Raw genomic sequence first — 21,322 nt, forward strand, 5'->3', positions numbered from 1 at the left:
TTACATATCTTCCATACTAACTCCTCTGGGAGAGGGAATCTTAAGCAGGCTCCACATCCAGTGCCATGCCTGTCCTGGGGCATGGTCTTACAACCCTGCGATCATGACCTGAGCTGAAATTAAGAGTGGGACGATTAACTGACTGAGCCACCCAGGCACCCCTTGAGTTTTATTTTAGAACTACAGCAGGGTAACTTAGTTTGGTATTGTTACAAGAATAAACAGACCAATAGAACAGAGGAGAGACTCCAGAAAAAGACCCATGCTCTGAAAGGCAGTGTTGGAGAATATCTTCCTGACCTATGGCAGGAAAATAATTTCTTAAAAATAACACAAATAGGATGGTGGGTTAAGCCTCTGCCTTCAGCTCAGGTCATGATCTCAGGGTCCTGGGATCGAGTCCTGTATCAGGTTCTCTGCTCAGCAGGGAGCCTCCTTCCTCCTCTCTCTCTGCCTGCCTCTCTGCCTACTTGTAATCTCTGTATGTCAAATAAATAAATAAAATCTTTAAAAAAATGACACAAATAGTACCAGTTTTAGAAGAGTCAGAAGTTAGACTACCTCAATATTAAGAATTTATGTTCATCAAGAGATTCTATTCCATTATGAGAGTGGAAAGGCAAATATATGTGGTTAACATATATAATCAAAAAAGGGCCCACATCCAAAAGATGTAAGGAACTCCCTCCTATCAAAAAGAAAAAGTCAGGAGTGTTTAATAGGTGCTTGGGCTAGAGTCTTGAATAGGCACTTCACAAAATGAGAATGGCTAATAGCATGTGAAAAAGGGCTGAAAATCATTAATAATAATCATCATATTAAAACAAAAGCAAAACCATTACACAGCCATCAACCAGAATGGCTCAGGTTAAAAATCAAGAAAACCCCAAATGGATAATACCAAGTGTAGTCAAAGGTGTGGAGTAAGAACTCATATACACTGCTGGTGGGGAGTGGCAAACAGTTTGTTGTTATACACTAGAGTAGAACATATGCTCATCTTGTGACTCAGTATTTCCTCTCGTGGGCTTATTCTCAAAAGAAATGCATACATATGTGCAGAGGACTTACATATAAATAAGAGCATATAATTTGGAAATCATTCCAATGTTCTTAAACTGTAGATGGGATAAATAAATACACATACAATAAAATACTCTTCAGCAGTGACCTTGGAGAATGACAGTAAATGAATTGCAGGTTCATTCTGCAATATGAATGAACCAGTAAAAAAAATACAAAAGAAGTGAAAAAATAATAAATATGATTTCATTTGTATGAATTTTATAATCAGATGAAATCAAAGCAGAAGTCAAAGCAGTGGTTGCCTTGGAGCAAGGATAGAGTAGTGATTAGGAGGGGACACCAGGTAACTTTTGGAGACCAGCATTAGTCTGGGTGGATGGATGCATGGGTCTTTGCTTTGAAATAATCTGTGTATTTTATGCATTTTGCTGTTTATTAAACTTAATAATAAAAAAGGTTTGTTAAAAGAATGTTCTCTGGGGGGGTCTTGAGAAGGAATATCAGTACCGTCTATTGATCCTTAGATTATCAGCTTAGATTTACTAACTTTGTCCTGTATAGTGAGAATAAAAATAAGACCTAAAAAACTTAATCAGTAGGTTTTGCTGCTTTCTCGATGAGGAGTATAATATAAAAATTATTAATTCCCAGGGCGCCTGGGTGGCTCAGTGGGTTAAGCCTCTGCCTTCAGCTCAGGTCATGGTCTCAGGGTCCTGATATCGAGCCCCACATCGGGCTCTCTGCTTGGCGGGGGGCCTGCTTCCTCCTCTCTCTGCCTGCCTCTCTGCCTACTTGTGATTTCTGTCTGTCAAATAAATAAATAAAATCTTTAAAAAATTATTAATTCCCAAGTCCGTCAGTTCTTAAAACTTTTCGGTCTCAGAAAGGAATTTAATTATTATTGTTTGTTTTAATTAGGAGGTGCTAATGATGCTGGATAACTACGTAAGAGATTTTAAAGCATTGATTGACTGGATTCAACTTCAGGAAAAGCTAGAGAAGACAGATGCTCAAAGCAGGTAATGAACTCTTATCTTTATAGCAACTAGCAGTTTCAAAAGCAGTAATTGAAACTGACAATAACCTTAACCTAAGTTTAACTTGAAACCTATAAACAATCTAAAAATTGGGAGCTGTATTTCTCCTTCAGTTCAGTAACAAATATTATTGGGTCCTTACTAGTGCAAGGTACTTTTATCCAGTATAGAGATTTAGTTGCTGAATATGATGCATTTACTACTCCCATGTTTGTAGTCTAAGGGTGGGATAAAAATAGAACTTATTACCACAAAAAAACTATTGCAGATGTTCAGGGCAAGACGGGGTCATCTCTCTTGTAGAGGATAGATCAGGAAAGATTTCATGGAGGATAGGAAGAAGTGTTGAAAAGATGTGGTGGATTTTAACAAGTGGTTGGTCTTTTAGATGAAGAGAGCAAGTTCAGACAGCTGTTGAAGTGCAGAGCATGTGTGAAGTGAAAGTAATATAGGGAAATATATATATTTCTTCCTAATGTAGGGAAACATATACTACCTTAAGAAGAAATACATATGTGAGGAAGGCAGTAAGGAAAATTGATGATTTTTGATTAGGGTAGTCATGAGAGATCAAAGTTACTTTAGAAACATTCACTTTTTTCTTTTCAATATTTAAAAATAATGTACATTTTAAAAATGTAATATTACACTACATATAGTGTCATATTAGTTTCAGGAGTAGAATTTGGTAATATATCACTTCCATATAATCCCCAGTGCTCATCATAGTTGCCTTCCTCAATACCCATCACCCATTTAACTCATCCCCCTGCCCACCTTCTCTCTAGCAACCCTCAGTTTGTTCTTTATAGTTAAAAGTTTGTTTTATGGTTTGCCTCCCCCCACCCACCAAGGTTCATCTGATTTGAGAAACTTTTATTTGGAATCCCCACACAACACCCAAGTCCTATGCACCAGGCTCTGGGACTGTTGTGAAGAAGGAAACAAACACAGTCCCTGTCCTCATGAAGTATATAGTACATTTGCAGGAAAAATTAATGTTAAATACTTAACAGTGTACAAAATGTCATGAAAATACAGTGTACTTTGGGAATATAAGGAAAAGCACCATCAACCAGCTTGCTGAATCCAGGAAGACTTACCCAAGGAGGTCGTATTTAAGTGAGACAGAAATTTCCTGTAGGAGTTGGCATGACAAAGAAAGAGTAAAAGAGTAACCACACGTAGAGGGAATGGTATATGTGATAACCTGGAAGTAGAAGAGAGCATAGTAAGTCAAGGAATTTCGAGTGTAGCAGGACTGAAATGGAGAGAACAAGGGGAGGAGTAGCGTGAGTTGAGCCCAGAGAAGTAGGCTGGGACCAGATCATGTAGAGTTCTGTGGGCATCATAAAAACTTTAGACTTTATTTTGAGCCATAAAATGTTTTTAAGTAAGGAAGTGACCTCAGATTTGTGATTTTAAAAGATCTTTCTGGATTATTTGCTCCAGCTCTTTGAAGAATGCCAGTGGAATTTTGATTGGAATGGCATTAAAAGCATAGAGCTGGAGCAAATAATCCTAAAATTTGTATGGAATCAGAAGAGACCCCGAATCGCTAAGGAAATGTTGAAAAAGAAAAATAAAGCTGGCAGCATCACCTTACCTGATTTCAAGCTTTATTATAAAGCTGTGATCACCAAGACAGCATGGTACTGGCATAAAACAAACACATAGACCAGTGGAACAGTAGAGAGCCCAGATATGGACCCTCAACTCTATGGTCAATTAATCTTTGACAAAACAGGAAAAAATGTACAGTGGAAAAAAGACAGTCTCTTCAATAAATGGGAAAACTGGACAGCTATATGTAGAAGAATGAAACTCGACCATTCTCTTACACCGTACACAAAGATAAACTCAAAATGGATAAAAGACCTCAACGTGAGACAGGAATCCATCAGAATCCTAGAGGAGAACATAGGCAGTAATCTCTTTGATATCAGCCACAGCAACTTCTTTTCAAGATATGTCTCCATATAAAGAATCATGTCATCTGCAAAGAGAGAGAGTTTGACTTCTTCATTACCAATTTGGATACCTTTTATTTCTCTTTGTTGTCTGATTGCTGTTGATAGGACTTCCAATACTATGTTGAACAAGAGTGGTGAAAGTGGGCATCCTTGTCTTGTTCCTGATCTCAATGGGAAGGCTGCAAGCTTTTTCCCATTGAGGATGATATTTGCTGTGGGTCTTTCATAGATAGATTTGATGAGGTTCAGGAATGTTCCCTCTATCCCTATACTTTGAAGCGTTTTAATCAGGAACGGATGCTGGATTTTGTCAAATGCTTTTTCTGCATCTATTGAGAGGACCATGTGGTTCTTCTCTCTTCTCATATTAATTTGTTGTATCACATTGATTGATTTGCGAATGTTGAACCATCCTTGTAGACCAGGGATGAATCCCACCTGATCATGGTGGATAATCTTTTTAATGTGCTGTTGGATCCTGTTGGCTAGGATCTTGTTGAGAATCTTAGCATCCATATTCATCAGTGATATTGGTCTGAAATTCTCCTTTTTGGTGGGTCCTTGCCTGGTTTGGGGATCAGGGTAATGCTGGCTTCATAGAAAGAATCTGAAAGTTTTCCTTCTGCTTCAATTTTTTGAAACAGCTTCAGGAGAATAGGTGTTATTTCTTCTTTGAAGGTTTGGTAGAATTCCCCAGGGAATCTGTCAGGTCCTGGGCTCTTGTTCTTTGGGAGGTTTTTTTTTTTTTTTTTAAAGATTTTATTTATTTATTTGAGAGAGAGAGACAGTGAGAGAGAGCATGAGCGAGGAGAAGGTCAGAGAGCGAAGCAGACTCCCCATGGAGCCTGGAGCCTGATGTGGGACTCGATCCTGGGACTCCAGGATCACGCTCTGAGCCGAAGGCAGTCGTCCAACCAACTGAGCCACCCAGGCGTCCCTTTTGGGAGGTTTTTGATCACTGCTTCAATATCGTTATTAGATATCGGTCTATTCAGGTTGTCGATTTCTTCCTGGTTTAATGTTGGTAGTTTATATTTTTCCAGGAATGCATCCATTTCATCTAGGTTGCTAAGCTTATTGGCATATAACTGTTCGTAATAACTTCTGATGATTGTTTCTACTTCCTTGGCGTTAGTTGTGATCTCTCCCTTTTCATTCATAATTTTATGAATTTGGGATTTCTCTCTTTTCTTTTGGATTAGAGTAGCCATTGGCTTATCGATCTTATTATTCTTTCAAAAAACCAGCTTCTAGTTTCGTTGATACGTTCTACTATATCTCTGGTTTCTCCCTCAATGATCTCAGCTCTAATCTTGATGATTTCCTTTCTTATGTGTGGAGTTGGTTTGATTTGTTGTTGATCCTCCAGTTCTTTAAGGTGTAGAAACAGCTGGTGTGTTCTGGATTTTTCAATTTTTTTGAGCGAGGCTTGGATGGCTATGTATTTTCCCCTTAGGACCGCCTTTGCTGTATCCCATAGGGTTTGGACCGAAATGTCTTCATTCTCATTGGTTTCCATGAATTGTTTCAGTTCTTCTTTGATCTCCTGGTTGATCCAAGCATTCTTAAGCAAGGTGGTCTTTAGCTTCCAGGTGTTTGAGTTCCTTCGGAACTTTTCCTTGTAATTGAGTTCCAGTTTCAAAGCATTGTGATCTGAGAATATGCAGGGAATAATCTCATTTTTTTGGTATTGGTTGAGTCCTGATTTGTGACCCAGTATGTGGTCTATTCTGGAGAAGGTTCCGTGTGCACTTGAGAAGAATGAGTATTCTGTTGTTTTAGGGTGGAATGTTCTGTATATATCTATGAGGTCCATCTGGTCCAATGTGTCATTCAATGCTCTTGTTTCTTTATTGATTTTCTGCTTCGATGATCTGTCTAATTCTGAAAGAGGCGTGTTAAGATCTCCTACGATTAGTGTATTCATATTAATAGGACTCTTTATCTTGATTAACAGTTTTCTTAAGTAATTGGCTGCTCCCATATTGGGAGCATAGATATTTACAATTGTTAGATCATCTTGGTGGATAGTCCCTTTAAGGATTATGTAGTGTCCTTCTGTATCTCTGACTACAGTCTTTAATTTGAAGTCTAATTTATCTGATATGAGAATCGCTAAGACTCCACCCCCAAACTACTAGAACTCATACAGCAATTCAGCAGCGTGGCAGGATACAAAGTCAATGTGCAGAAATCAGTGGCTTTCTTATACACTAACAATGAAAATACAGAAAGGGAAATTAGAGAATCGATTCCATTTGCTGTAGTACCAAGAACCATAAGATACCTGGGAATAAACCTAACCAAAGAGTTAAAGGATCTGTACTTGAGGAACTACAGAACACTCATGAAAGAAATTGAAGAAGACACAAATAGATGGAAGACCATTCCATGCTCTTAGATCGGAAGAATAAACATTGTTAAAATGTCTATACTGCCTAGAGCAATCTATACTTTTAATGCCATTCCGATCAAAATTCCACCAGCATTCTTCAAAGAGCTGGAGCAAATAATCCTAAAATTTGTATGGAATCAGAAGAGACCCCGAATCGCTAAGGAAATGTTGAAAAACAAAAATAAAGCTGGCGGCATCACCTTACCTGATTTCAAGCTTTATTACAAAGCTGTGATCACCAAGACAGCATGGTACTGGCATAAAAACAGACACATAGACCAGTGGAACAGAGTAGAGAGCCCTGATATGGACCCTCAACTCTATGGTCAATTAATCTTCGACAAAACAGGAAAAAATATACAGTGGAAAAAAGACAGTCTCTTCAATAAATGGTGCTGGGAAAGCTGGACAGCTATATGTAGAAGAATGAAACTCGACCATTCTCTTACACCGTACACAAAGATCAACTCAAAATGGATAAAAGACCTCAACGTGAGACAGGAATCTATCAGAATCTTAGAGGAGAACATAGGCAGTAATCTCTTCGATATCAGCCACAGCAACTTCTTTCAAGATACGTCTCCAAAGGCAAAGGAAACAAAAGCGAAAATAGACTTCTGGGACTTCATCAAAATCAAAAGCTTCTGCACAGCAAAGGAAACAGTCAAAAAAACAAAGAGGCAACCCACGGAATGGGAGAAGATATTTGCAAATGACAGTACAGACAAAAGGTTGATATCCAGGATCTATAATGAACTCCTCAAACTCAACCCGCACGAAACAGACAAACACATCAAAAAATGGGCAGAAGATATGAACAGACACTTCTCCAATCAAGAAATACAAATGGCTATCAGACACATGAAAAAATGCTCATCATCATTAGCCCTCAGGGAGATTCAAATTAAAACCACATTGAGATATCACCTTACACCAGTTAGAATGGCCCAAATTAACAAAACAGGAAACAACATGTGTTGGAGAGGATGTGGAGAAAGGGGAACCCTCTTACACTGTTGGTGGGAATGCAAGTTGGTGCAGCCTCTTTGGAGAACAGTGTGGAGATTCCTCAAGAAATTAAAAATAGAGCTTCCCTACGACCCTGCAATTGCACTCCTGGGTATTTACCCCAAAGATACAGATGTCGTGAAAAGAAGGGCCATCTGTACCCCAATGTTTATAGCAGCAATGGCCACAGTCGCCAAACTATGGAAAGAACCAAGATGCCCTTCAACGGATGAATGGATAAGGAAGATGTGGTCCATATACACTATGGAGTATTATGCCTCCATCAGAAAGGATGAATACACAACTTTTGTAGCAACTTGGATGGGACTGGAAGAGATTATGCTGAGTGAAGTAATTCAAGCAGAGTCAATTACCATATGGTTTCACTTATTTGTGGAGCATAACCAATAGCATGGAGGACAAGAGGCGTTAGAGAGGAGAAGGGAATTTGGGTAAATTGGAAGGAGAGGTGAACCATGAGAGACTATGGACTCTGAAAAACAATCTGAGGGGTTTGAAGTGGCGGGGGCGTGGGAGGTTGGGTTACCAGGTGGTGTGTTTTATAGAGGGCATGGCTTGCATGGAGCACTGGGTGTGGTAAAAAAAATAATGAATAATGTTTTTCTGAAAATAAATAAATTAAAAAAAAAAGAAAGGAAAATAAAATAGAGCTTCCCTATGACCCTGCAATTGCTCTCCTGGGTACTTACTCCAAAGACACAGAAGTGAAAAGACACCTTCGTGAAAAGAAGGTCCATCTGTACCCCCCCAATGTTTATAGCCGCAATGGTCATGGTCGCCAAACTATGGAAACAACCAAGATGCCCTTCAGTGGATGAATGGATAAGGAAGATGTGGTCCATATACACTATGGAGTATTATGCCTCCATCAGAAAGGATGAATACCCAACTTTTGTAGCAACATGGACGGGACTGGAAGAGATTATGCTGAGTGAAATAAGTCAAGCAGAGAGAGTCAATTACCATATAGTTTCACTTATTTGTGGAGCATAACAAATAGCATGGAGGACAAGGGGCGTTAGAGAGGAGAAGGGAATTTGGGTAAATTGGAAGGGGAGGTGAACCATGAGAGACTATGGACTCTGAAAAACAATCTGAGGGGTTTGAAGTGGCGGGGTGGTGGGAGGTTTGGGTACCAGGTGGTGGGTATTATAGAGGGCACAGCTTGCATGGAGCACTGGGTGAGGTGATAAATAATGAATAATGTTTTTCTGAAAATAAATAAATTGAAGAAAAAAAAATAAAAGATCTTTCTGGCTGTAGTGTGGTAAGTTTGAGGTACAGCAGTTTAGTTTATAGGTATGGCTACTCATACTGGAGTAGTAGCAATGGGGAGAGTTGAGAGATATTCCAAAGATTGATGATCAGCTATACTTAGTATTATTTCGGTTATGTGCAAAGGCAGATATTCACTTATCCTTACAAATGAGACCTGATCCCTTGTGGACTAGGCCAAATACATGAAGCTGCTATCATACATTTTCTCCCAGAGAAGACAGGCCTAGGCTGCCTCTTTCCCTTGGATTTAACCATGGTTCAATTTCTATAAGTGGAATCATACAGTAAAGAACATGTTTTTTGTCCTATCAGCACCGTGGGGAAACCAAGGGAGTGAAGGAATCCCATGCAATAAATCCAGAAAGTCTTGATCCCCAGGAAACCAAATCCAGGGAAACCATGTTGTGTTGGTCCTTGTAACATTTTTGTTTCTCATAATGAAAAAAAAATGTTTTTAAATCCCAGTGTAGTTATATACACTGTTATATCAGTTTCAGGTATACAGAATAGTGGTTCAACAATTATATACATATACTCCATGCTCATCACATTAAGTGTACTCTTAATCCCCTTTGCCTGTTTCACGCATTCACTGCCCCTCCTCCCCTGCCCTGGCTCTAGCCATCTGTTTGTTCTCTATAGTTAAGAATCGGTTTTGTGGTTTGTCTCCCCCAACTTTGTTTTGTTTCTTTTTTTCCCCCTTTTTTCTTTTCATTTTTTTAGGTTCAAATGTAGAATTTAATAATTCATCAGTTGCATACAACACCCAGTGCTCATTATATCAAGTGCCCTCCTTAATGCCCATCACCCAATTATCCCTTCCCACTGTCTACTTCCCCTCCAGCAACCCTCAGTTTGTGTCCTAGAGTTTGGCATCTCTTATGGTTTGCGTTCCTCTCAGTTTTCATCTTACTTTATTTTTCCTTCCCTTCCCCTATGTTCATCTGTTTTGTTTCTTAAATTCCACAGATGAATGAAATCATATGTTGTTTGTCTTTCTCTGACTGACTTATCTCTCCTCTGATAATAGCAAGTTTTGATACGGTTTAGATCAGGCCTAGTCCACATTTGTACCTGGGTAGATCAGGCCTAGTCCACATTTGTACCAAGCAGTTTCACCCTTAATCTCTGAGAAGTGATTAAATTTAGGGGTGGAACATTCCTTCATTGGGTTGAACCAAGTTAAGAGATCATCACGCTGATCAGAGATTGGTGGCTCTATTGTTCTTGTGAAGATAAGTAGAAGAAAGCAAGTTCAAAGAAAATGGAATAGATATACAAGGGGAATCAGGGATGAAGGAAATCATGTGGTCTTTGAGAGTTTAAGATTGTTGCTTTTATGCTTCTTTCCTCTTGGTCTAATCCTCATGATTCTTTATTCCAGTTTTTCCCCACCTTGGATATCCTTGACCTTTTATATAGTTTATATCCTTAGAGTAAATCTTCAGCTTCTTTTTCTTTTTCTTTCTTTCTTTCTTTCTTTCTTTTTTTTTTTTAAGATTTTACTTATTTATTTAACAGAGATCACAAGTAAGCAGAACGGCAGGCAGAGAGAGGGGGAAGGAGGCTCCCCGCCGAGCAGAGAGCCCAATGCGGGGCTCAATTCTAGTACCCCAGGACCATGACCCTAGATGAAGGCAGAGGCCTGACCCAGTGAGCCACCTAGGCACCCCTCTTTTACTTTTTACATTCAACTTGAGTTTCTGTTTCTTATATCCAAAAGGGTCTACAAATATCACCACCAATGCATAAGAAATGAACTAATTTTTTTTTTTTTTTGCCTGCTTATAAACTACAGTCAGGTAGCAGTGGCTATGTTGAGGATAGTATTAAGAAAGATTCTGAGGCCAAGTCCAAGGTGAACACTGTCCTGGTACCATGGTTCAGAAGTATACCTGAGATTTCTCTTTTTATCTTAACTGGTTATCAGTATATCTGCTCTTTGCTTTTTGAGGCAGCTCCTGGTTATAGAAAACAACCTAAAATTCCCTAAAGATGGCATTATCTTACTTTCTTCAAATCATGCATCAAAATTCATTTGAGATTCAAAAGTAAAAACTGCAGTTGTACATAGAGAAGAAAACAGATAAATATTTATATATTTTTATTGTGGGTAAGGACTTTATAAGACAAAGGCAGAAACCACAAAGGAAATTATTAATAGGCTTGATTTAATAGGAATAAAATTTGCCTTTCTGCATAAAAGATTAAAATTTAAGTAGTTATGTTATCTCTGCCAAAGGATATGTAACCGTAGTAGTAGTAGTAGTAGTAGTAGTAGTAATAGTAGTAATAGTACTAAATTAGAAAATGATGAAAACCCCAGTGGAAAAAATGACAAAAGTTACCAACATGCTAATCTCGAAGAAGAAATTTATTTTTTATTTTATATATTTTTAAAGATTTATTTGTTTGAGAGAGAGGTTGAGCACAAGCAGGGTCAGTGCAGAAGGAAATTGAGAGAAGCAGATTCCCCACTGAGCATGGAGCCATCAGAAGGCTTGATCTCTATAGATTTTGGACACTAGTCCTTTATCTGATATGTCGTTTGCAAATATCTTCTCCCATTCTGTCAGTTGTCTTTTGGTTTTGTTAACTGTTTCCTTTGCTGTGCAAAAGCTTTTGATTTTGATGAAATCCCAAAAGTTCATTTTTGCCCTTGCTTCCCTTGCCTTTGGCGATGTTCCTAGGAAGATGTTGCTGCGGCTGAGGTCGAAGAGGTTGCTGCCTGTGTTCTCCTCAAGGATTTTGATGGATTCCTTTCTCACATTGAGGTCCTTAATCCATTTTGAATCTATTTTTGTGTGTGGTGTAAGGAAATGGTCCAATTTCATTTTTCTGCACGAGGCTGTCCAATTTTCCCAACACCATTTATTGAAGAGGCTGTCTTTTTTCCATTGGACATTCTTTCCTGCTTTGTCGAAGATTAGTTGACCATAGAGTTGAGGGTCTATTTCTGGGCTCTCTATTCTGTTCCATTGGTCTATGTGTCTGTTTTTGTGCCAGTACCATGCTGTCTTGATGATGACAGCTTTGTAATAAAGCTTGAAGTCTGGAATTGTGATGCCACCAACTTTGGCTTTGTTTTTCAATATCCCTTTGGCTATTCGAGGTCTTTTCTGGTTCCATATAAATTTTAAAATTATTTGTTCCATTTCTTTGAAAAAGATGGATGGTACTTTGATAGGAATTGCATTAAATGTGTAGATTGCTTTAGGTAGCATAGATATTTTCACAATATTTATTCTTCCAATCCAGGAGCATGGAACATTTTTCCATTTCTTTGTGTCTTCCTTAATTTCTTTCATGAGTACTTTATAGTTTTCTGAGTATAGATTCTGTGCCTCTTTGGTTAGGTTTATTCCTAGGTATCTTATGGTTTGGGGTGCAATTGTAAATGGGATTGACTCTTTAATTTCTCTTTCTTCTGTCTTGTTGTTGGTGTAGAGAAATGCAACTGATTTCTGTGCATTGATCTTATATCCTGACACTTTACTGAATTCCTGTATAAGTTCTAGCAGTTTTGGAGTGGAGTCTTTTGGGTTTTCCACATAGAATATCATATCATCTGCGAAGAGTGATAATTTGACTTCTTCTTTGCCGATTTGGATGCCTTTAATTTCCTTTTGTTGTCTGATTGCTGAGGCTAGGACTTCTAGTACTATGTTGAATAGCAGTGGTGATAATGGACATCCCAGCCGTGTTCCTGACCTTAGCGGAAAAGCTTTCAGTTTTTCTCCATTGAGAATGATATTTGCAGTTGGTTTTTCATAGATGGCTTTGATGATATTGAGGTATGTGCCCTCTATCCCTACACTTTGAAGGGTTTTGATCAGGAAGGGATGCTGTACTTTGTCAAATGCTTTTTCAGCATCTATTGAGAGTATCATATGGTTCTTGTTCTTTCTTTTATTGATGTGTTGTATCACATTGACTGATTTGCGGATGTTGAACCAGCCTTGCAGCCCTGGGATAAATCCCACTTGGTCGTGGTGAATAATCCTTTTAATGTACTGTTGAATCCTATTGGCTAGTATTTTGGTGAGAATTTTTGCATCTGTGTTCATCAAGGATATTGGTCTATAGCTCTCTTTTTTGATGGGATCCTTGTCTGGTTTTGGGATCAAGGTGATGTTGGCCTCATAAAATGAGTCTGGGAGTTTTCCTTCCATTTCTATTTTTTGGAACAGTTTCAGGAGAATAGGAATTAGTTCTTCTTTAAATGTTTGGTAGAATTCCCCCGGGAAGCCATCTGGCTCTGGGCTTTTGTTTGTTTGGAGTTTTTTAATGACTGTTTCAATCTCCTTACTGGTTATGGGTCTGTTCAGGCTTTCTATTTCTTCCTGGTTCAATTTTGGTAGTTTATATGTTTCTAGGAATGCATCCATTTCTTCCTAATTGTCAAATTTGTTGGCGTAGAGTTGCTCATAGTATGTTCTTTTAATAGTTTGTATTTCTTTGGTGTTAGTTGTGATCTCTCCTCTTTCATTCATGATTTTATTTATTTGGGTCCTTTCTCTTTTCTTTTTGATAAGTCTGGCCAAGGGTCTATCAATTTTATTAATTCTTTCAAAGAACCAGCTCTTAGTTTGGTTGATTTGTTCTATTGTTTTTTTGGTTTCTATTTCATTGATTTCTGCTCTGATCTTTATGATTTCTCTTCCCCTGCTGGGCTTAGGGTTTCTTTCTTGTTCTTTCTCCAGCGTCTTTAGGTGTAGGGTTAGGTTGTGAGAGACCTTAGGTTAGGTTACCTGAGACCTTTCTTGTTTCTTGAGAAAAGCTTGTAGCGCTATATATTTTCCTCTCAGGACTGCCTTTGTTGTGTCCCACAGATTTTGAACCGTTGTATTTTCATTATCATTTGTTTCCATGATTTTTTCAATTCTTCTTTAATTTCCCGGTTGACCCATTCATTCTTTAGAAGGATGCTGTTTAGTCTCCATGTATTTGGGTTCTTTCCAAACTTCCTCTTGTGGTTGAGTTCTAGCTTCAGAGCATTGTGGTCTGAAAATATGCAGGGAATGATCCCAATCTTTTGATACCGGTTGAGTCCTGATTTAGGCCCGAGGATGTGATCTATTCTGGGAATGTTCCATGTGCACTAGAGAAGAATGTGTATTCTGTTGCTTTGGGATGAAATGTTCTGAATATATCTGTGATGTCCATCTGGTGCAGTGTGTCATTTAAGGCCTTTATTTCCCTGTTGATCTTTTGCTTGGATGATCTGTCCATTTCAGTGAGGGGAGTGTTAAAGTCCCCTACTATTATTGTATTATTGTTGATGTGTTTCTTTGATTTTGTTATTAATTGGTTTATATAGTTGGCTGCGCCCACGTTGGGGGCATAGATATTTAAAATTGTTAGATCTTCTTGTTGGACAGACCCTTTGAGTATGATATAGTGTCCTTCCTCATCTCTTATTATAGTCTTTGGCTTAATATCTAATTGATCTGATATAAGGATTGCCACTCCTGCTTTTTTCTGATGTCCATTAGCATGGTAAATTCTTTTCCACCCCCTCACTTTAAGTCTGGAGATGTCTTCGGGTTTAAAATGAGTTTCTTGGAGGCAGCATATAGATGGGTTTTGTTTTTTTATCCATTTTGATACCCTGTGTCTTTTGATTGGGGCATTTAGCCCATTAACATTCAGGGTAACTATTGAGAGATATGATTTTAGTGCCATTGTATTGCCTGTAAGGTGCCTGTTACTGTATATTGTCTCTGTTCCTTTCTGATCTACCACTTGTAGGCTCTCTCTTTGCTTAGAGGACCCCTTTCAGTATTTCCTGGAGAGCTGGTTTGGTGTTTGCAAATTCTTTCAGTTTTTGTTTGTCCTGGAAGCTTTTAATCTCTCCATTTTCAATGATAGCCTAGCTGGATATAGTATTCTTGGCTGCATGTTTTTCTCGTTTAGTGCTCTGAAAATGTCATGCCAGCTCTTTCTGGCCTGCCAGGTCTCTGTGGATAAGTCAGCTGCCAATCTAATACTTTTACCATTGTATGTTACAGACTTCTTTTCCCGGGCTGCTTTCAGGATTTTCTCTTTGTCACTAAGGCTTGTAAATTTTACTATTAGGTGACGGGGTGTGGGCCTATTCTTATTGATTTTGAGGGGCGTTCTCTGAACCTCCTGAATTTTGATGCTTGTTCCCTTTGCCATATTGGGGAAATTCTCCCCAATAATTCTCTCCAGTATACCTTCTGCTCCCCTCTCTCTTTCTTCTTCTTCTGGAATCCCAATTATTCTAATGTTGTTTCGTCTTATGGTGTCACTTATCTCTCGAATTCTCCCCTCGTGGTCCAGTAGCTTTTTGTCCCTCTTTTGCTCAGCTTCTTTATTCTCTGTCATTTGGTCTTCTATATCGCTAATTCTTTCTTCTGCCTCATTTATCCTAGCAGTGAGAGCCTCCATTTTTGATTGAACTTCATTAATAGCTTTTTTGATTTCAACTTGGTTAGATTTTAGTTCTTTTATTTCTCCAGAAAGGGCTTTTATATCTCTGGAGAGGGTTTCTCTAATATCTTCCATGCCTTTTTCGAGCCCGGCTATAACCTTGAGAATTGTCATTCTTAACTCTAGATCTGATATATTACCAATGTCTGTATTGATTAGGTCCCTAGCCTTTGGTACTGCCTCTTGTTCTTTTTTTTGTTGTGAATTTTTCCGCCTTGTCATTTTGTCCAGCTAATAGTATATGAAGGAGCAAGTAAAATACTAAAAGGGTGGCAACAATCCCAGGAAAATATGCTTTAACCAAATCAGAAGAGATCCCAAATCATGAGGGGGGATTTCTCCCCCCTCACGATTGGGTGAGGGATCTCCTCTGATTGGGATCTCCTTTGATTGGGATCTCCCAATCTCTTCTGATTGGGTTCTCTTCTGATTTGGGGATAAAAAGAGGTTCAAAAAGAAAGAAAAAAAAGAAAAAAAGAATTAAAAAAAAGAGATTGAATTAAAAATTCAATCAAGAATTTAAAAAAGAATTAAGAAAAAAAAAAGATTGAAGAGATTAGGATCTCTTCTGATTTGGGGATAAAAAGAGGTTCAAAAAGAAAGAAAGAAAGAAAAAAGAATTAAAAAAAAGAAAATGAATAAAGAAAAGTATAAAAATGAAAAATATATATATTTATATATTAGATAATCTAGTTAAAAAACGTTAAAAAAAAAAGGGTAAAAGTTATAAAAAATTTTAGCAGAAGAAGAGAAAAAGAAAATGAAAAAGAAAAAAATTAAATTAACTGCAAGACTAAAAAATCACAGGCAGAAAGCCATGATTTCCGTGGTTTCTTTTCTCCTCCTCGGAATTCTGCTGCTCTCTCCTTGGTATTGAAACTGCACTCCTTGGTAGGTGAATTTGGTCTTGCCTGGATTTCTTGTTGATCTTCTGGGGGAGGGGCCTGGTGTAGTGATTCTCAAGTGTCTTTGCCCCAGGCGGAATTACACCGCCCTTACCAGGGGCTGGGCTGAGTGACCTGCTCGGCTTTGCTCTCAGGAGCTTTTGTTCCCTGAGCGCTTTCCGTAGAGTTCCGGAGGACGGGAATACAAATGGCGGCCTCTTAGTCTCCGGCCCGGAGGAGCCGAGAGCCCAGGGCCCCGCTCCCCTGTGCGCCCTCAGCGAACAGCTCCTAGTAACTCGCGTCTGCCTAACCTCCGGCCGCGCTCCGAGCTCACCGAGCTTGTGACCGGTTCAAGGCAACTCCGAGCTGCGAGCTTACTGTCGGCTCTGTCTCTGCAGCCACTTTTCCGTTCCAATATCTGCAAGCTCTGCGACACTCAGACACCCCTGATCCTTCTGTGACCCCACGGGACCTGAGGTCACGCCGACCCCGTGTGGGCTTCGCCCAGGTTTAGCCTCCGGAGCGATGTCCCTCACCGGAGCAGACTTTTAAAAGTCCTGATTTTGTGCTCCGTTGCTCCGCCGCTTGCCGGGAGCCGGCCCCTCCCCCCGGGGTCTATCTTCCCGTCGCTTTGGATTCACTTCTCCGCCAGTCCTACCTTTCAGAAAGTGGTTGTTTTTCTGTTTCTAGAATTGCTGTTCTTCTTCTCTTCGATCTGCCGATGGATTTGCAGGTGTTTGCAATCTTTAGATAAGCTCTCTAGCTGATCTCCTGCTAGCTGAGGTAGTCTCAGCCTGCTACTTCTCCGCCATCTTGACTCCTCTCTGCTAATGAATTTTTTAAAAAACACACCATTATTGAAATTTTTATAAGAAAAAGACCTCGTGACTTTAGAGATTCTCTCTCTCCCTTTCCCTCTGCCCGTCCCACCACTCATGCTCTCCCCTGCCAAATAACTAAATAAATCAGTAAGAAAATATTTAAAAAAGTAAAAGAAAACTCCTCACAAGACCAAAACTCTAGCATAGGAGTCAGCGAACTCTTCCTATAAAGTGTCAGGTAGTAATTTTTTTACTTTTCAAGCAATGCCATCTCTTTAATAAGCCACTGAAATTTCTAAAACAAGATCTTAACTGTTGGCAATGTTCAAGGGAAATGGGCACTTTTCATCTAGTAGAGGTGTAATTTGTTAGAAGCTTTCTGAAAGGTGATTTGACAATTAATTTAGATTTTATTTGGATAATCTTTTATCTTAATTTCTTGTTTTCTAATGACAAATACCACTTTTTTTTAGAGAGAGGTAGAGAAAGATAGAGGTTGGGGAGGAGCAGAGAGAGAGGGGGAGAGAGAATCTCAAGTAGGCTACATGCTGGCATGGAGCCTATGTAGGGCTTGATCTCACAACCCTGAGATCATGACCTGAACTGAAATCATGAGTCAAATAAACCAGCTGAGCCATGCAGGTGCCCCATCAAATACTACTTTTTTAATGTGAGAAAAAAATCACAACCACTAGATTGAATGGAAGGTAGGAGGGAAGGAGATTCTGGGGAGTTATGGAGGGTTGTGCTGAGGCCATTAGAAATACAGGAAACACTACTAGAGGAAAACAGTTTATTTATTTATTTATTTTTAAGGATTTTATTTATTTGTCAGAAAGAGAGAAAGAGTGAGAGAAAGAGCACAAGCAGGTGGAGGGAGAAGCAGGCTCTCTGCTAAGCAAGGAACCTGATGTGGGACTCAATCCCAGGAACCTGGGATCATGACCTGAGTGGAAGGCAAATGCTTAAGCCGACGGAGCCACTCAAATATCCCTGGAAACAGTTTAGTAAAGACTGGCATCCTTTCAGAGTTCTGGGGCCAGTGAAGAAGTTAGCTTTGCCAGCAAAGAGCAAGGAAATGTTTAAGCTCCCACTCTCATGTAGAGGAAAGTAGACTTCATATTTTCTTGTGTATTTTTCATTTAACCCTCAAAACTCTTTTTCTGTCCTGTTCTGCAACTAAGTTTTCCAGGACAGCAGACACAAGTTGATTTTTATAAGTAGTCTGATTTAGTACAATTGTCTTTTTAATATGTTTTTAGCTGAGTATGTGGAGGCTTTTAAAATGTAAATAGTATATCTCATGTCTTTATAAACCCATGGCTTTTTTAGAGAAATAGGGTTATGTTGCTGTACTGCAGTGGGTAGAAAATCCTGGACCATGCATCATCTGTATGGTTTATTGGGTAATATGGTAAACTTTCTGGTGACTCTAGGGAAAATTTGTGACCTGGTTATGTTTTCACCTATTAACAACGAGGGGAAAATACTAGGTTTTTCTTTTTATTCTCTGTTAATTTAATGTCTTCTATGTTTTGAATTGACAGACCAACTTCTTTGGCTTGGGAAGTAAAGAAGATGTCTCCAGGACGTCATGTGATTCCAAGTCCATCGACAGATAGAATAAGTGTAACATCAAATGCTCGAAGAAGCTTAAATTTTGGGTGAGATGAACTCAAAAAAACTGACTTGGATTACAGTTAATTATTATCTGTGGATAATACAGTATTATAAACTGATATTCCACTATAAAAAATCCATGTATATGTTTGTTATGTGTTTGAAATTTTTTGAATAAAAAAAATCCAAGAGAATAAAATTTAGCTTTTAGGAAATGTAATATATTCAAATATAGTTAGGATCCAGAAATTAAAACCCATAAACATATGTCATGCTAAATGATTCATAACATGAATTAGCAATTTCTTTTACAGCAAAAGATCTAAATATATATCATAAGCTGTGTTACTCTCATGAAAATTGTATCTTTATGCATTGTAATCCATCAATGCATTTTAATAATTATTGTTTTATGTGGTTATATTTTAAATTAGATAGAAAAAAGTTATAAACAAAAAATACATTTATATATCTTTTGTATTTACCTGTGTAGTTACTTTTACTAGTGTTCTTTATATCTTCATGTAGATTCAAGTTATTGTCTAGTGTCCTCTCATTTTGGCCTGAAGGACTCCCTTCAGGATGTGTTGTTGGGCGGGTCTGCTACTGACAGTTTTTCTTGGTTTTTGTTTTTCTGAGAATATCTTAATTTGTCCTTCGGTTTTGGAAGGATAGTTTCATAATACATAGAATTCTTGGTTGAAAGTCTTTTTCTTTTAGGACTTTGAACATGTCTTATTATTTCCTTCTTAATTTTTAAAAAGTTCTTTTTATTTTTTTAAAGATTTATTTATTTATTTGAGAGAGGGAGAGAGAGAATGAGCAGGAAGGGCAGAGGAAGAGAGAATCTCAAGCAGACTCCATGCTGAGTATGGATCCTTACTTGGGGCTCAGTCTCACAACCCTGAGATAATGACCTGAGCTGAAACTGAGTTGGGTGCTTAACTGACTGTGCCACCCAGGCACCCCCTCTCACTTTCTTCTGACTCCCATGGTTTCTGATGAGAAAGCAACTGTTAATCTTATTAGGGATCCATTTTGAGATGCCTTACTTTTCTCTTGCTGTTTTCATGATTTTATCTTTGTCTTTGAATAGTTTGATTGTGATGTAGGTCTCTGAGTTTATCCTATTTAGGGTTCATTTAACCTTTTGGATGAATAGATGAATGTTTTTCATCAAATTTGGAAGGTTTTTGTCCATTTCTGCAAATATCCTGCAACTATTCTTTCCTGGGAATCCCTCTATACCGATTTGGGATTTGTGATGGTGTTGCACAGGTCTTGGAGGTTCTGTTTTTCTGCTGTTTTCTTTTTCATTCTGTTTCTCAGATAATCTCGATTGTCCTCAAGATTGTCCTCGATTGTGTTCAAGTTTGCTGATTGTTTATTTTACTAGCTCAAATCTGCTGTTGAGCCCCTCTGGTGAATTTTTCATTACAGTTACTAATATTTTTCAACTCCAGAATATCTGTGTAGTACTTTTTTATATTTATTTTCTCTTTATTGATATTATAGTTGGTGAAACATTGTTTGCATACTTTAGTTTTTCGACACAATTTTCTTTTGTTCTTTAGTATCCTTTGAAGATAATTATAGTACCTGATTTAAAGTCTGTCTAGGAAGCCCAACGTCTGGGTTTCCTTGAGGACAGTTTCAGTTACTGTTCTTTTATTTTGTGTATGAATGTGTCATATCTTCCTGTTTATTTGCATGTCATGTGACTTTCTGTTGTTGTTGAAACTGAATATTTTAAGTAATTTGGCAGCTTTGGAGATTGCTACCTCTTCAGGATTTGTTGTGGCTGCTTTGTGGTGGTGATATTGTTACTGTTCAAAAACACTATTGAACTTGGGACGCCTGGGTGGCTCAGTTGGTTGGACAACTGCCTTCGGCTCAGGTCATGATCCCAGAGTCCCAGGATCGAATCCCACATCGGGCTCCCAGCTCCATGGAGAGTCTGCTTCTCCCTCTGACCTTCTCCTCACTCATGCTCTCTCTCACTGTCTCTCTCTCTCAAATAAATAAATAAAATCTTTAAAAAAAAAACAACCAATACTATTGAACTAGTTTTCTGCAGTCTGTTTTCTTTGTCACGTTTTCTAAAGTTTCTACTTGATTTGACAGAAGTTTCCTAGTTCTGTGTATATGTTGTACTTACCTTCAGTGCTCTAGAATTCACTTCCTGCCTCCTCACAGCTTCAAGATTAGTTAGAAGTGAGGTGTTAGGGCCTTCTCAGATCTTTCTGGGGCATGCACTGAACCCTGACTTATGTGTGGCTATCTTGATTTTCAGGAGCATATAGGAGCTTTTCAAAGCCCCCTGTGGCCATTCCATTCTCCAGATTTTCCTTTAAAGGTTTTTTGTTTAGGCCCTTATTTGCCCCAAGTGTTACAGCAACTTTTGGCAGCTCTAATGTTAAATAGCCCTCACTATTGTTTTTCTTTTCTTTTCTTTTCTTTTTTAAAGATTTTTTTATTTTATTTTATTTATTTGTCATAGAGAGAGAAGCGAGAGCAAGCACAGGCATACAGAGTGGCAGGCAGAGGCAGAGGGATAAGCAGGCTCCCTGCCAAGCAAGGAGCCCGATGTGGGACTCAATTTCAGGACGCTGGGATCATGACCTGAGCTGAAGGCAGCTGCTTAACCAACTGAGCCACCCAGGCGTCCCTCACTATTGTTTTTCTTAAATGTCCCTGGGGAAATCTGTTTTTTTAAGACACAGTTTTGTTTGGACTCTTAATTCTTTCGAGTGACTCTTAATACTGGATGTGTAATAGAGGGGTGGTAAATAGTTTGCTCTGT

At 38.6% G+C, this 21,322-nt stretch overlaps 1 protein-coding gene across 2 annotated transcripts in view; it reads left to right on the forward strand.

Annotated features, from left to right (window-relative positions):
- The window catches only part of SCAPER (S-phase cyclin A associated protein in the ER), a 569,517-nt gene that overhangs the window by 86,355 nt on the left and 461,840 nt on the right, over window positions 1-21,322 (forward strand). For both annotated transcript variants that reach the window (XM_044231262.1, XM_044231263.1), the window contains exons 6-7: window positions 1,945-2,045; window positions 18,447-18,563. In XM_044231262.1, coding sequence (XP_044087197.1) covers window positions 1,945-2,045; window positions 18,447-18,563 — 218 coding nt within the window. The remainder of the gene's footprint in view (window positions 1-1,944; window positions 2,046-18,446; window positions 18,564-21,322) is intronic.

Source organism: Neovison vison, chromosome 13 (assembly GCF_020171115.1).
Source record: "Neovison vison isolate M4711 chromosome 13, ASM_NN_V1, whole genome shotgun sequence".
In the NCBI taxonomy this organism is placed as follows: Eukaryota; Metazoa; Chordata; class Mammalia; order Carnivora; family Mustelidae; genus Neogale; species Neogale vison.